This window comes from Leucoraja erinacea, chromosome 7 (assembly GCF_028641065.1).
Source record: "Leucoraja erinacea ecotype New England chromosome 7, Leri_hhj_1, whole genome shotgun sequence".
NCBI lineage: Eukaryota > Metazoa > Chordata > Chondrichthyes > Rajiformes > Rajidae > Leucoraja > Leucoraja erinaceus.
The window spans coordinates 8,531,651-8,544,247 of NC_073383.1; the positions used below are offsets into that span (position 1 = coordinate 8,531,651).

General features: G+C 43.7%; 1 protein-coding gene across 1 annotated transcript in view; it reads right to left on the reverse strand.

Moving 5' to 3' along the window:
* LOC129698616 (inactive phospholipase C-like protein 1) overlaps positions 1-3,198 on the reverse strand; it is a 200,046-nt gene extending 196,848 nt beyond the window's left edge. The window contains exon 1 of the mRNA XM_055637732.1: positions 1,450-3,198. Within this exon, the coding sequence (XP_055493707.1) occupies positions 1,450-1,746 (297 nt within the window). The 5' untranslated portion in view covers positions 1,747-3,198. The remainder of the gene's footprint in view (positions 1-1,449) is intronic.
* Positions 3,199-12,597: the final 9,399 nt, after the last annotated feature.

Genomic DNA, 12,597 nt, shown 5'->3' on the forward strand with positions numbered 1-12,597 from the left:
CTTGCTGATCAGAACTCTTATTACAGCCTCCACTCTATGTGGTAAAACCCAAAGACAAGCTTGAGAGAAGAAATTCTTCTTCATATTACTCGTCTTAAATCGGCACCCCTTTATACTGACCGTGCGCTCCAATTCTGGAATCTACCATGAGGGGAAACATCCCCTCCGCATTTACCCTTTCAAGATCCCCAAAACTCTTGTTTGTCTCAATAAGAACACTTCTCATTGTTCCAAAATCCAGTGGGTGTAGTCTCAGCATAGTTAAACATTTATTGGAAGGACAATCATTCCACACTTGAGATCATACTAATGAAGCTTCTCTAAACTGCATTCAATTCCAATCTTTTGAAAAAAGACCCAACATTCCATTTGCTTACTAAAGTTGTGTTTTAGCTTTCAGTGTTTTTCTCTCTACAAGGATCCCTAATATCCTTTGTATAGCAGCTTTTAAGATTATGCTTCTTGTTCCCTCATCCCATATTCTACTCAATTTGTCACTCACTTAATAGATATCAATATCTCTGTAATACCAATATGAAGGATAACTTCAAGTAATGTTGGGACATTACTATAAATCTAATCTAGTAACCTCAATGTTAGGTCCAAGAAATGCAAGACCAAAATAATTTTAAGGAATGGAGAATTACACAGCTATGATACACACTATGAAAAGCATTTTATATAAAACCACAGTGTTTAAGTATTGTTAGCACACAACACACAAAACTTCAACTTTATTTTAACATACTCCATGGATCCAAAATAACAATGCAAAGTGTACGGTTATATAAAATATAAAGGAGAGAATGCAAGCATCATAATAATTTACTCCAGCATATCTGAATGAAGTCTTTGAATTAGAATGCAAAAAAAAAGAATGCAAGCTTAAGAACTTCAGAACATATTGTAAGGAGTCGAGAAAAAATGTCCACATAATTTTGTTTTAAATGCCACGAATGTTCATGACAGGTACCTGTATCATTCTTCTTAACGAAAATAAACATTTATGTTGGTAAAACTTAATCAGGGATTACTTTACTATGTTCAACAGAGCTTAAATCATTGCTTCCCTTTCAACATAACAAATATGCAGGAGCAATCAAGTGTCACTGCACCAAACATTCCATGTGCTTCATCATTAGGCTTCAAGGTCTCAAACCTTTGACATGGCATCTTGGCAAAGTACGAGAAAAGATTGTTGCTGGAGAGATGATTGCGATCTATTCACTTTTCCCAGTCATACTTCCAGCAGTACCAAGGGAACTGTACAGCTTTTCTAGACTCCTTACTTCCATTAATTGCACTAATGTGCAATAGGAAAAAAAATGCATTTACATCTTGCGCTTCGCTCAACAATTCACACCGAGTTAACTTTGGAGTACAGTATATTAATTGTTGTTAGGGATCAAACGACTTCATAAGTAAGATCTTGGAATAGAAATGACATACCTTAATGATGCTGCTCCTTCGAGGTGTAGTTTTGGCAGCCTCGATAAGGGAAGCTTCAACATCTCCTGTTGCTGCTGCTCCTAAGCACGGTGATCCTCCAGGGCTAAAACGATCCCCAGCCGCAGAAAGGGCCCTTCTTCTGCTCGTCTTCCCGCTTGCCACCACGCCAACACTTTCCAAGTCGCCTTCTTCAATCGTGCCCCAACCTTTGTGGGAATCTCCAACTGGTTCGGGTTCCCCTGGTACCTCTTGAATATAAAGTCCACTTTCCTTCCGACCTTCCGCCATTTTGTACATTAATTATAAGAAATAGAAGAAAAACTGCAAGTAATTGTTCTACTCTCAACAAAGTCTTCCAGCAGCAACGTTAATAGGCGAGATTTCCATACCTCCAGCTGTCAAAATACAACCCACTTCGCAAAGCAACACACAGCTTTAAAAAAAGAGGCTGTCCATGAATTGATGCGACGCCAAGTTAAATCTGCAAATATTTTACAGATATTTGGTTGTAATTCCAATGATTAAAAGGATTGAGTTTGCTGACTGTCCACTCTGCTGCTGAGAGCTGACAGTGCTCCTCCACCTACTCTGCCTTTCTCGTGTCAGCGTGAACGCGAGGAGCCTGGAAATCCATCTGCTCTTTGTGATTGACGTCACCTCCCACCAGTCACCATCCCCGGGCTCTGCAGTTGTTCACAGTTCCTCGGAGTCGCGAAGGAGGAAGCGTCTTTAATTACTCATGAAAGAACATTACTGATTGTTTCAACTTTCCAATGGAAATCGATACATTGGTAGTCTTTTATTGTCGGCTTTATTTTTTTTTAATGTAGATGCAATTTTCACAATGTGTTTTTTTTTAATACTTTAAGCAGTTTCGATTCAAATGGAACTTTGTAAGACTAACTCCTGCTTTCTAAGTTCACCTTTTTTTCAACAACCCGTCGCTGTTTATTTTCTGGGACGGGGTTTTGATGCATCATGTTTTACGTCCAGCCAAAAACTCGCGGTTTTAGTTATTAAAGTCGTTTAAAAAGTTAATCTGTGGTGCTCCACGAAACATACGATTTACTCCACCAGTTGTGTAACTTCATCTATCAAGTGTATTGTCTGTATTTTGGAAGATACATCAAAATAGCTTAAAAGCTGTTTGGTTCTTTGGTCGTATTAAGCTCTTGCTGCACAGAACATGCAATGTTAACAAAACCACGATCGCCCTCTAGCTGTAACGCTGAAGTTCAGAAATGTTAAAGACAATTTGCTCGATGGGAGGCACGTTCTATTGTTCAGATAAACTATCGTTAGTTATCAACGGTTTATGATCTCGACTTGTTTTATAACGTCTTAACATCCAAAACTCACTTAAATAGTTTAAAAAATGTCTTGACACTCAAAATTATAGGATCGTTTAAATAGTCCAGTCTCGATTAACGTGTGAATATTCTTCAAAGGTGAAAATAATCTAAAATAAATTATTTAGGTGCTATTTGACCATATTTTTTAAACAGTATGCAAAGCATAGTGAAAGTTTTTGTTCAATATACAACTCATTACAATGTATTTGTGACCATGCACAAGTGAATTGTTAATTATAGCTAGTACTTCGTGTTCCCCAAAACTGATTATTATTTTTCTAATCCAATTGTACTGAGTCTGCGTCATTCCTTTGGAATTCGAGCTTGCTCCGGATCTGACTGGTAATCTGAAAAGTAGATTAAAAAAAAATAGTAGTTAAATTGCACAACTAAAACTTACAACATTAAATTGCTACCTTAAATGGACAGGTTGTCACGCTCTTGAGATTTCGCTAAAATATTAAATCACTGCGTCCTGCTGGTGAAGCTTCATTGATTGACGCGTAACTGAAGCTTGCTTTTACCGTGCTAGAAATTCGGACACAATTAAATAAAATAGCTTGTTTTTCAGTCCTGACGCAATTTTAACAATGTAATGAAAACATTTGTAAGGTTATCTTTTGCAGCGCATTCACAAATTGCTTAAACAGGTTTGTACAATACAATTTAATGCATGAGTAGGGCATTAGAGGGAAATAACATTTTTGATTGGTGCAAAGCAATACTTCTTCACGGCACAATACGGTGTAAACTGCACACATATGTCTTTAAATTAGGATTCTATATTTCTGTTGCGCCGCGCCGTTGTTGCTATTAACGCTGAAGTCTAATGGTTTCCCCACATAATTCATAAAAAATGACCAAAGAGCGGCTAAAAGCAGGTGAAACCTGCGCTACAACGGGATGCCCACATTTCCTCGGAGCTGCAGTGAATATTCAGCGATCTACAGTACTACCATGTCTTTCCGAGATGGGCACATCAAAGGGACAAATCCTCGTGGCATTCGTGGACAATTTGCTAAAAATGCCTGCCGGGAAAGTAACGGAACAGAACAAAACGATCATCAACGTGTGTGGTCAATCCCTTCCCCCACATCCCTTCTGTGCGATCTAATGCCCCTATATAATTAGTGACCCCAGGCCGCAGGAGGTGCGGGATGATCTTGGAAACAGAGAAGGCAGCAAGACCTCTGCAGTACATACAATTAAAAACACACTTAACAATGAGATAGCAAAGGAAAATAGTTTCAAAAATATTGTCACAAATCTTGCAGTTGTTTGATAAAAAATGTTAAACGGTGATTCAATAATTTACATCTTGTAGGCAATTTTAGCAAAATGTGATCATTTTATGACAATGTAATGAAAGCGGCAGGTTCCATCTTTCAGCTTCAAATTTACGTCAGAATGTGTGGAAGTGGACTTTGCATGAAAAGTGTCATTGGATGTACAGCAGGAAGTCATATGATGTAATAAAATGACTAGTGTATAACATTTCACAGTCAAATTTCCCATTAAGCACATTTCACCCAGAAATTATCACTAGTCCAATCTAATGTGAATGCTGACATAAGAAACAGCTGCTGCTGGAGCCTTGAGCAAAACACAAAATGCTGGAGCATCTTAGCGAGTCAGGCAGCATCTATGGAAGGAATGGAGAGTCTCTAGAAGGGTCCTAATCTGAAATGTTGTGTCCCAATTTCCTCTATATAAACTCCCTGACCCACTGAGTAACTCCGATCAATTTGTGTTTTGCTAATCGTTCAAATGTTAATATAAAAACTATATGATTATAAATCTTCTACATAAATAATGATGGCAAATCAATCATGTATTTATCCATGCAACATACAGTGGCTTGCAAAAGTATTCATACCCCTTGAACTTTTCCACATTTTGTCACGTTACAACCACAAACGTAAATGTATTTTATTGGGATTTTATGTGATAGACCAACACAAAGTGGCGCATAATTGTGAAGTGGAAGGAAAATGATACATGGTTTTCAACTTTTTTTACAAATAAAAAACTGAAAAGTGTGGCGTGTAAAAGTATTCAGCCCCCCTGAGTAAATACTTTGTAGAACCACCTTTTGCTGCAATTACAGCTGCAATTCTTTTGGGGTATGTCTCTACCAGCTTTGCACATCTAGAGACTGAAATTTTTGCCCATTCTTCTTTGCAAAATAGCTCAAGCTCAGTCAGATTGGATGGAGAGCATCTGTGAACAGCAATTTTCAAGTCTTGCCAGAGATTCTCAATTGGATTTAGGTCTGGACTTTGACTGGGCCATTCTAACATATGAATATGCTTTGATCTAAACTATTCCATTGTAGCTCTGGCTGTATGTTTAGGGTCGTTGTCCTGCTGGAACGTGAACCTCCGCCCCAGTCTCAAGTCTTTTGCAGACTCTAACAGGTTTTCTTCCAAGATTGCCCTGTATTTGGCTCTTCCATCTTCCCATCAACTCTGACCAGCTTCCCTGTCCTTGCTGAAGAAAAGCATCCCACGGCATGATGCTGCCACCACCATGTTTCACAGTGGGGATGGTGTGTTCAGGGTGACATGCAGTGTTAGTGTTCCGCCACACATAGCGTTTTGCATTTAGGCCAAAAACTTCAATTTTGGTCTCATCTGACCAGAGCACCTTCCTCCACATGTTTGCTGTGTCCCCCACATGGCTTGTGGCAAACTGCAAACGGGACTTCTTATGGCTTTTTTTCAACAATGACTTTCTTCTTGCCACTCTTCCATAAAGGCCTGATTTGTGGAGTGCACGACTATTAGTTGTCCTGTGGACAGATTCTCCCACCTGAGCTGTGGATCTCTGCAACTCCTCCAGAGTTACCATGGGCTTCATGGCTGCTTCTCTGATCAATGCTCTCCTTGCCCGGCCTGTCAGTTTAGGTGGACGGCCATGTCTTGGTAGGTTTGCAGTTGTGCCATACTCTTTCCATTTTCGGATGATAGATTGAACAGTGCTCCGTGAGGTGTTCAAAGCTTGGGATATTTTTATATAACCTAACCCTGCTTTAAACTTCTCCACAACTTTATCCCTGACCTGTCTGGTGTGTTCCTTGGACTTCATGATGCTGTTTGTTCACTAATGTTCTCTAACAAACCTCTGAGGGAGGCCTTCACAGAACAGCTGTATTTATACTGAGAATAGATTACACACAAGTGGACTCTATTTACTAGTTAGGTGACTTCTGAAGGCAATTGGTTGCACTGGATTTTATTTAGGGGTATCAGAGTAAAGGGGGCTGAATACTTTTGCACGCCACACTTTTCAATTTTTTATTTGTAAAAAAATTTGAAAACCATGTATCATTTTCCTTCCACTTCACAATTATGCGCCACTTTGTCTATCCCAATAAAATACATTTACGTTTTTGGTTGTAATGTGACAAAATGTGGAAAAGTTCAAGGGGTATGAATACTTTTGCAAGCCACTGTATATCGTGTGATGTCACAATGCCCAATGCCCAAAGACATTCTTGCCATAGAGGGAGTTCAGACTGATTCCTGGGATGTCAGGGCTTTCATATGAAGAAAATCTGGATAGACTCGGTTTGTACTCGCTAGAATTTAGAAGATTGAGGGGTGATCTTATAGAATCTTATGTTTCTATGTTTCCCTCTCCTCACCCCTCTTCCTCTCCCACCCATCCCTTTCTCCCGCACCCCCTTTCACTCTCTACCCCACCCCCCCCCCCCTCTCCCCCCACCCCCTTCCCCACTGTCCCTCTCCACCCCCCCCTTCCCTCTCCCCCCCCCCCCCCCCCCCCCCCTCCCCCTCTCCCCCCCTCCCTCTCCTCCCCCTCCCTCTCCGCCCCCTCCCTCCCTCCCTCCCCCCTCCCCTCCCACACCCTCACCCCATCGCCCTCTCTCTCACCCACTCCCCGCTCTCCTTTCCCCCCGTTTCCCCCCTCCACTCTCCCTCCCACTCTTTGATGCCGCAGCCCCCTCCCCCCCCCCCAAACGCCGTTGGGGAAACAGACCCAACGGGTCTGCACTTGGTCTAGTTATTATATAAAAGTCTGTGGCTGCCGCCTGCCATCCATGCTGCCGGCTGCCTTTCTTCCTTTTGATTTGTTTCCATCGAGTGATGTCACAATGCCCAATGCTCACAGATGTCCAATCGGACTTTCTTCCTTTGATTGTCCAATCGGACTTTCTTCCTTTGATTCCCTGCAACTCCGAAACCAGACGCAAAATCGCCGACATATTTTCCATCTCGGTAGCGATTTCACTTTTCTTTCTAAGTATCCGCTCCTCATTACATTTCGTTGTGTTTAAGTACACGTTTTTAATCAATTCCTTCTCCTCCCCCCCCCAATATTTCAAAAATAAACTGGCTTCTCACCCATAGAATCAGCCCCAGCCCCAGCCCCTGGTGAACGTTCCATTGTGTGATGTCACAATGCCCATTGTTCACATATGTCCAATCGGAATGGATTCATTTACATATGCCTTTGCAGGAGCCCCAGCACCTGGTGAACGTTCCATCGTGTGATGTTCAAAGACATTGTTGCCATAGAGGGAGTACAGAGAAGGTTCACAAGACTGATTCCTGGTGTGTCAGGACTTTCATATGAAGAAAGACTGGATAGACTCGGCTTGTACACGCTAGAATTTAGAAGATTGAGGGCGGATCTTATAGAAACGTACAAAATTCTTAAGGGGTTGGACAGGCTAAATGCAGGAAGATTGTTCCAGATGTTGGGGAAGTCCAGAACAAGGGGTCACAGTTTAAAGATAAGGGGGGAATCATTTATTACAGAGATGAGAAAAACATTTTTCACACAGAGAGTGGTGAATCTCTGGAATTCTCTGGCACAGAAGTTAGTTGAGGCCAGTTCATTGGCTATATTTAAGAAGGAGTTAGATGTGGCCCTTGTGGCTAAAGGGATCAGGGGGTATGGAGAGAAGGCAGGTACAGGATACTGAGTTGGATGATCAGCCACGACCATATTGAATGGTGGTGCAGGCTCGAAGGGCCGAATGGTCTACTCCTACACTTAATTTCTATGTTTCCCTCTCCTCACCCCTCTCCCTCTCCCACCAATCTCTCCCCCTCTCTCCCCCCCCCCCCCCTTCCCTCTCTAACCCACCCCCTTCCCTAGCTCCACCAGCCCCCTTCCCCCTACCCATCTGTCCCTCTTCCATCCCTCCCCCTACCCCTCTCCTCCTCCCTCCCCACTCTTCCACCTCTCCCCCTTCCCCCTCCACTCTCCCTTCCCACTCTTTCCCCTCTCTCCCCCACCCCTCCATCCCTCCTCCCCCCATCCCCATCCCCCCCTCCCCCACATCTCTCTCCCCAACGGGTCTGCACTTGGTCTAGTTACCTTTAAAAGGCAACAGATGGCTTCATAGATTATGTATTTAACAACCATGTAGTTGCATCAGAATATATGTGGAGATCCCCAAACATTTATGTATACATGAACAAACCTATTCTGCATTAACGTTCATAAATTAAAATTGAAAAAGAATTATATTGCAGGCAAATCTCAATGAATATTATTTTTTTAAACAATATGTAACATGGCATCAGATCATAGTTTCAGATTTCTGAGATTTGTGCTGTCCTTAGAAATGATATAGATGTGTACCAGAAATGTCTAGGATAGAGGCAAACTACAGATTATATTCGATGCACTGTTTATGATTCAACAGTTCTTAATGCTTCCCTTAATTTGCTTTATAAAGAACCATATATTGCTTCCCCTAACTGTATCATAGAGTGTTATGAATCTGGGAAATAACAAGATAATAATAAGCTAAGGAAAAGTCAGAAAGCCTTTCTACATTTGGCAACTTGCCAGTGACCCCTGCTTAAAAATATACAGTGCCCTCCATAATGTTTGGGACAAAGACCCATCATTTATTAATTTGCCTCTGTACTCCACAATTTGAGCTTTGTAATAAAAAATATCACATGTGGTTAAAGTGCACATTGTCAGATTTTATTAAAGGGTATATTTATACATTTTGGTTTCACCATGTAGAAATGAGAGCTGTGTTGATACATAGTGTCCACCCCCCCCCCCCCCCCCCCCCCCCCCCCCCCCCCCCCCCCTCCCCTCCCTCCCATTTCAGGACACCATATTGTTTGGGACACAGCAATGTCATGTAAATGAAAGTAGTCATGTTTAGTATTTTGTTGCAAATCCTTTGCATGCAATGACTGCATGTTTAAGGCATGCTCAATTGGGTTCAGATCGGATAACTGACTTGGCCACTCAAGAATTTACCATTTTTTAATTTTGAAAAACTCCTTTGTTGCTTTAGCAGTATGTTTGGGATCATTGTCTTGCTGTAGAATGTACTACCGACCAATGTTTTGAGGCATTTGTTTGAACTTGAGCAGGTAGCATGTGTCTATACACTTCAGAATTCATTATGCCACTACCATCAGCATTTGTATCATCAATAAAGATAAGTGAGTCAGTACCTTCAGCAGCCATACATGCCCAGGCCATAACACCCCACCATCGTGTTTCACAGATAGTATGCTTTGGATCTTGGACAGTTCCTTCTCTCCTCCATACTTTGCTCTTGCCATCACTCTGATATAAGTTAATCTTCATCTTATCTGTCCACAAGACCATTTTCCAGAACTGTAGTTACTCTTTTAAGTACTTCTTCGCAAACTGTAACCTGGCCATCCTATATTTGCAGCTAACCAGTGGTTTGCATCTTGCAGTGTAGCCTCTGTATTTCTGTTCATGACGTCTTCAGCGGACAGTGGTCATTGACAAATCCACACCTGACTTCTGAAGGGTGTTTCTGATCTGTTGGACAGGTGTTTGGGGATTTTTCTTTATTATAAAGAATTCTTCTGTCATCAGTTGTGGAGATCTTCCTTGGCCTGCCAGCCCCCTTGCGATTAGTAAGCTCACCAGTGCTCTCTTTCTTCTTAATGATGTTCCAAACAGTCGATTTTGGTAAACCTAAGGTTTTTCTCTAACAGTTTTATTCTTGTTTCTCAGTCTCATAATGGCGTATTTGACTTTCATTGGCATAATTTTGGTCTTCATGTTAATAAACAGCAATAAAAGTTTCCAAAGGTGATGGAAAGACTGGAGGAAAGACGAGGTGCTGAGAGCTCTCTTGTACCTGCATTAAGGAATCAATTATACACACCTGAGCAATTACAAACGCCTGTGAAGCCATGTGTCCTAAACATTATGGTGCCCTGAAGGGGACTGTGTATAAACACAACTGTAATTTCTACATGGTGAAACCAAAATGTATAAAAATGGCCTTTAATAAAATCTGACAATGTGCACTTTAACCACTTTGATTTTTTCTATTACAAATCTCAAATTGTGGAGTACAGAGGCAAATAAATAAATGATGGGTCTTTGTCCCAAACATTACGGAGGGCACTGTAATATCCAATTTCCGTTATGGAAACGTGTTAAACTTTAACAGTACAGCACAGGAACAGGACTTTTGGCGCACAATGTCTCGGCCAAACATGATGCCAAGATCATTGCCTGCACATAATCCAAATCCCACCATTCCCTGCATATCCATGTGCCAATCCCATACTTAAATGCCACTAAAGCATCTGCACCACTACCCCAGGAGTGCATTTTTAGCATTCACCATACTCTGGGTAAAAAAAAAACTTGCTTTAAACTTGGCTCTTTCATCTTAAAGCTATGCCCTCTACTTTGAAGATAGACACGAAAAGCTGGAGTAACTGAGCGGGACAGGTAGCATCTCTGGAGAGAAGGAATGGGTGACATTTCAGGTCGAGACCCTTCTTCAGACTGGTTACGGATAAGGGAAACAAAAGATATACACGGTGATGTGGAGAGATAAAGAACAATGAATGAAAGATATGCAAAAAAGTAACAACGATGAAGCAAACAGGCCATTGTTAACTGTTGGGTGAAATCGAGAAGCTAGTGCGATTTGGGTGGGGGGAAGGATAGAGAGAGAAGGAATGCCCGGTCTACCTGAAGTGAGAGAAGTCAAGAAAGGTCTCGACCCAAAACGTCACCCATTCCTTCTCTTCAGAGATGCTGCCCGTCCCGCTGAGATACTCCAGCATTTTGTGTCTACCTTCAATATTCATACCACTGGGTTGTAAGGTGCTCAAGTGAAATATGAGATGCTGTTCCTCCAATTTACGCTTAGCCTCACCCTGACAATGGAGGAGACCTAGGACAGAAAGGTCTGTGTAGTAATGGGAAGGAGAACTAAAGTGTCCAGCATCCGGGAGATCAGGTAGGTTCAGGCGGGCTGAGCGAAGGTGTTCTCCTCTCCCCTATACTTTGATATTTGATACTTTGTCACATGAGACATGTCACAGTGAGATTCTTTGTTTTGCTTATCCAAGGTGTGAAAAGAGTCACCACATTTAGGGCACCAAAGTATTCAAAGTTACGTAGGATTTCATTTCGTCCCCCATGGTTCGAGTTTGTTCTTGGTGGCCCCCCACAGTGTGCCCATCTTTGTCCACAGCAGCTGCACACAAAGGGCCCATGTATGTTCACGGCGGTGGGTGTGGCACCCACAGGGCCCATCTGATCTCCACCAACTTCTGCCAGTCTGTCGTCGACTGCCGGACCCCATCCTCCTCTTCGATTGCCAGCCCCCGTTCTCCTCCATGCCCGCCGGCCCCCGTCCACCATCTCCTGTCCTCCTCGGCCGCCGGTCCCCGTCACCGACTGCCTACCCCTGTCCTTGACTGCTGGCCTGTCTTCCCCCTCTACCACTGGTCCCCATCCTCCTCCTCGACTGCCGGCCCCCGCTGGCCCCCGTCCTCCTCTTCAACCTCCGACCCCCATCCTCCTCGACCGCCGGTCCCATCCTTGACTGCCGGCCCCCGTCCTTCTCTTCAACCTCCGACCCCCATCCTCCTCGACCGCCGGTCCCATCCTTGACTGTCGGCCCCCGACCTTCTCGCAACCCCGACCCCTCCTCCTCGACCGCTGGCTCCCGTCCATGACCGCCAGCCCCATCCTTGACCGCCGGCCCCATCGTTGACCGCCGGCCCCATCCTTTTCCGCCGGCCTCATCCTTGTCCTCCGGCCCCATCCTTGACCGCCGGCCCCATCCTTGACCACCGGCCCCATCCTTGACCGCCAGCCCCATCCTTGATTGTCGGCCTCATCCTTGACCGCCGGCCCCACCCTTGACGGTCGGCCCCATCCTTGACCGCCGGCCCCAACCTTGACAGTCGGCCCCATCCTTGACTGTCGGCCCCATCCTTGACTGTCGGCCCCATCCTTGACCGCCAGCCCCACCCTTGACCGCCGGCCCCATCCTTGACCGCCGCCGGCCCCAACCTTGACTGCCGGCCCTATCCTTGACCTCAGGCCCCATCCTTGACCGCTGGCTCCCGTGGGAGTCATAAAGGAGTTTTTTTGCAATGTATGCATTATTTCTTAAAGTGTTATCTGCTATCTATCAACCATCAAACTTTGCAACATCTTTTTTTTCGGATTTTCTACAATTGCCAAATGACTCAAGATGGCAAACTCAAGGAAGGTAAGGCAATAAGGTACAAATTAATTGCACCATGACATGAAAAAAATGCATACTATTTCCATGACCTGCAATAGACACTGATTAATGGGCAAATTTGATTAACTGTAACATGTCTAGTCTGGCACTTGCCGGATGAAGGGGCTTTTACGATATTTCCTTCCGTTTGGGACAGCACGGTGGCGTAGCGGTAGAGTTGCTGCCTTACGGCTCTTGCAGCGCCGGAGACCTGGGTTCGATCCCAACTACAGGTGCTGTCAGTACAGAGTTTGTACGTTCTCACCGTGGCCT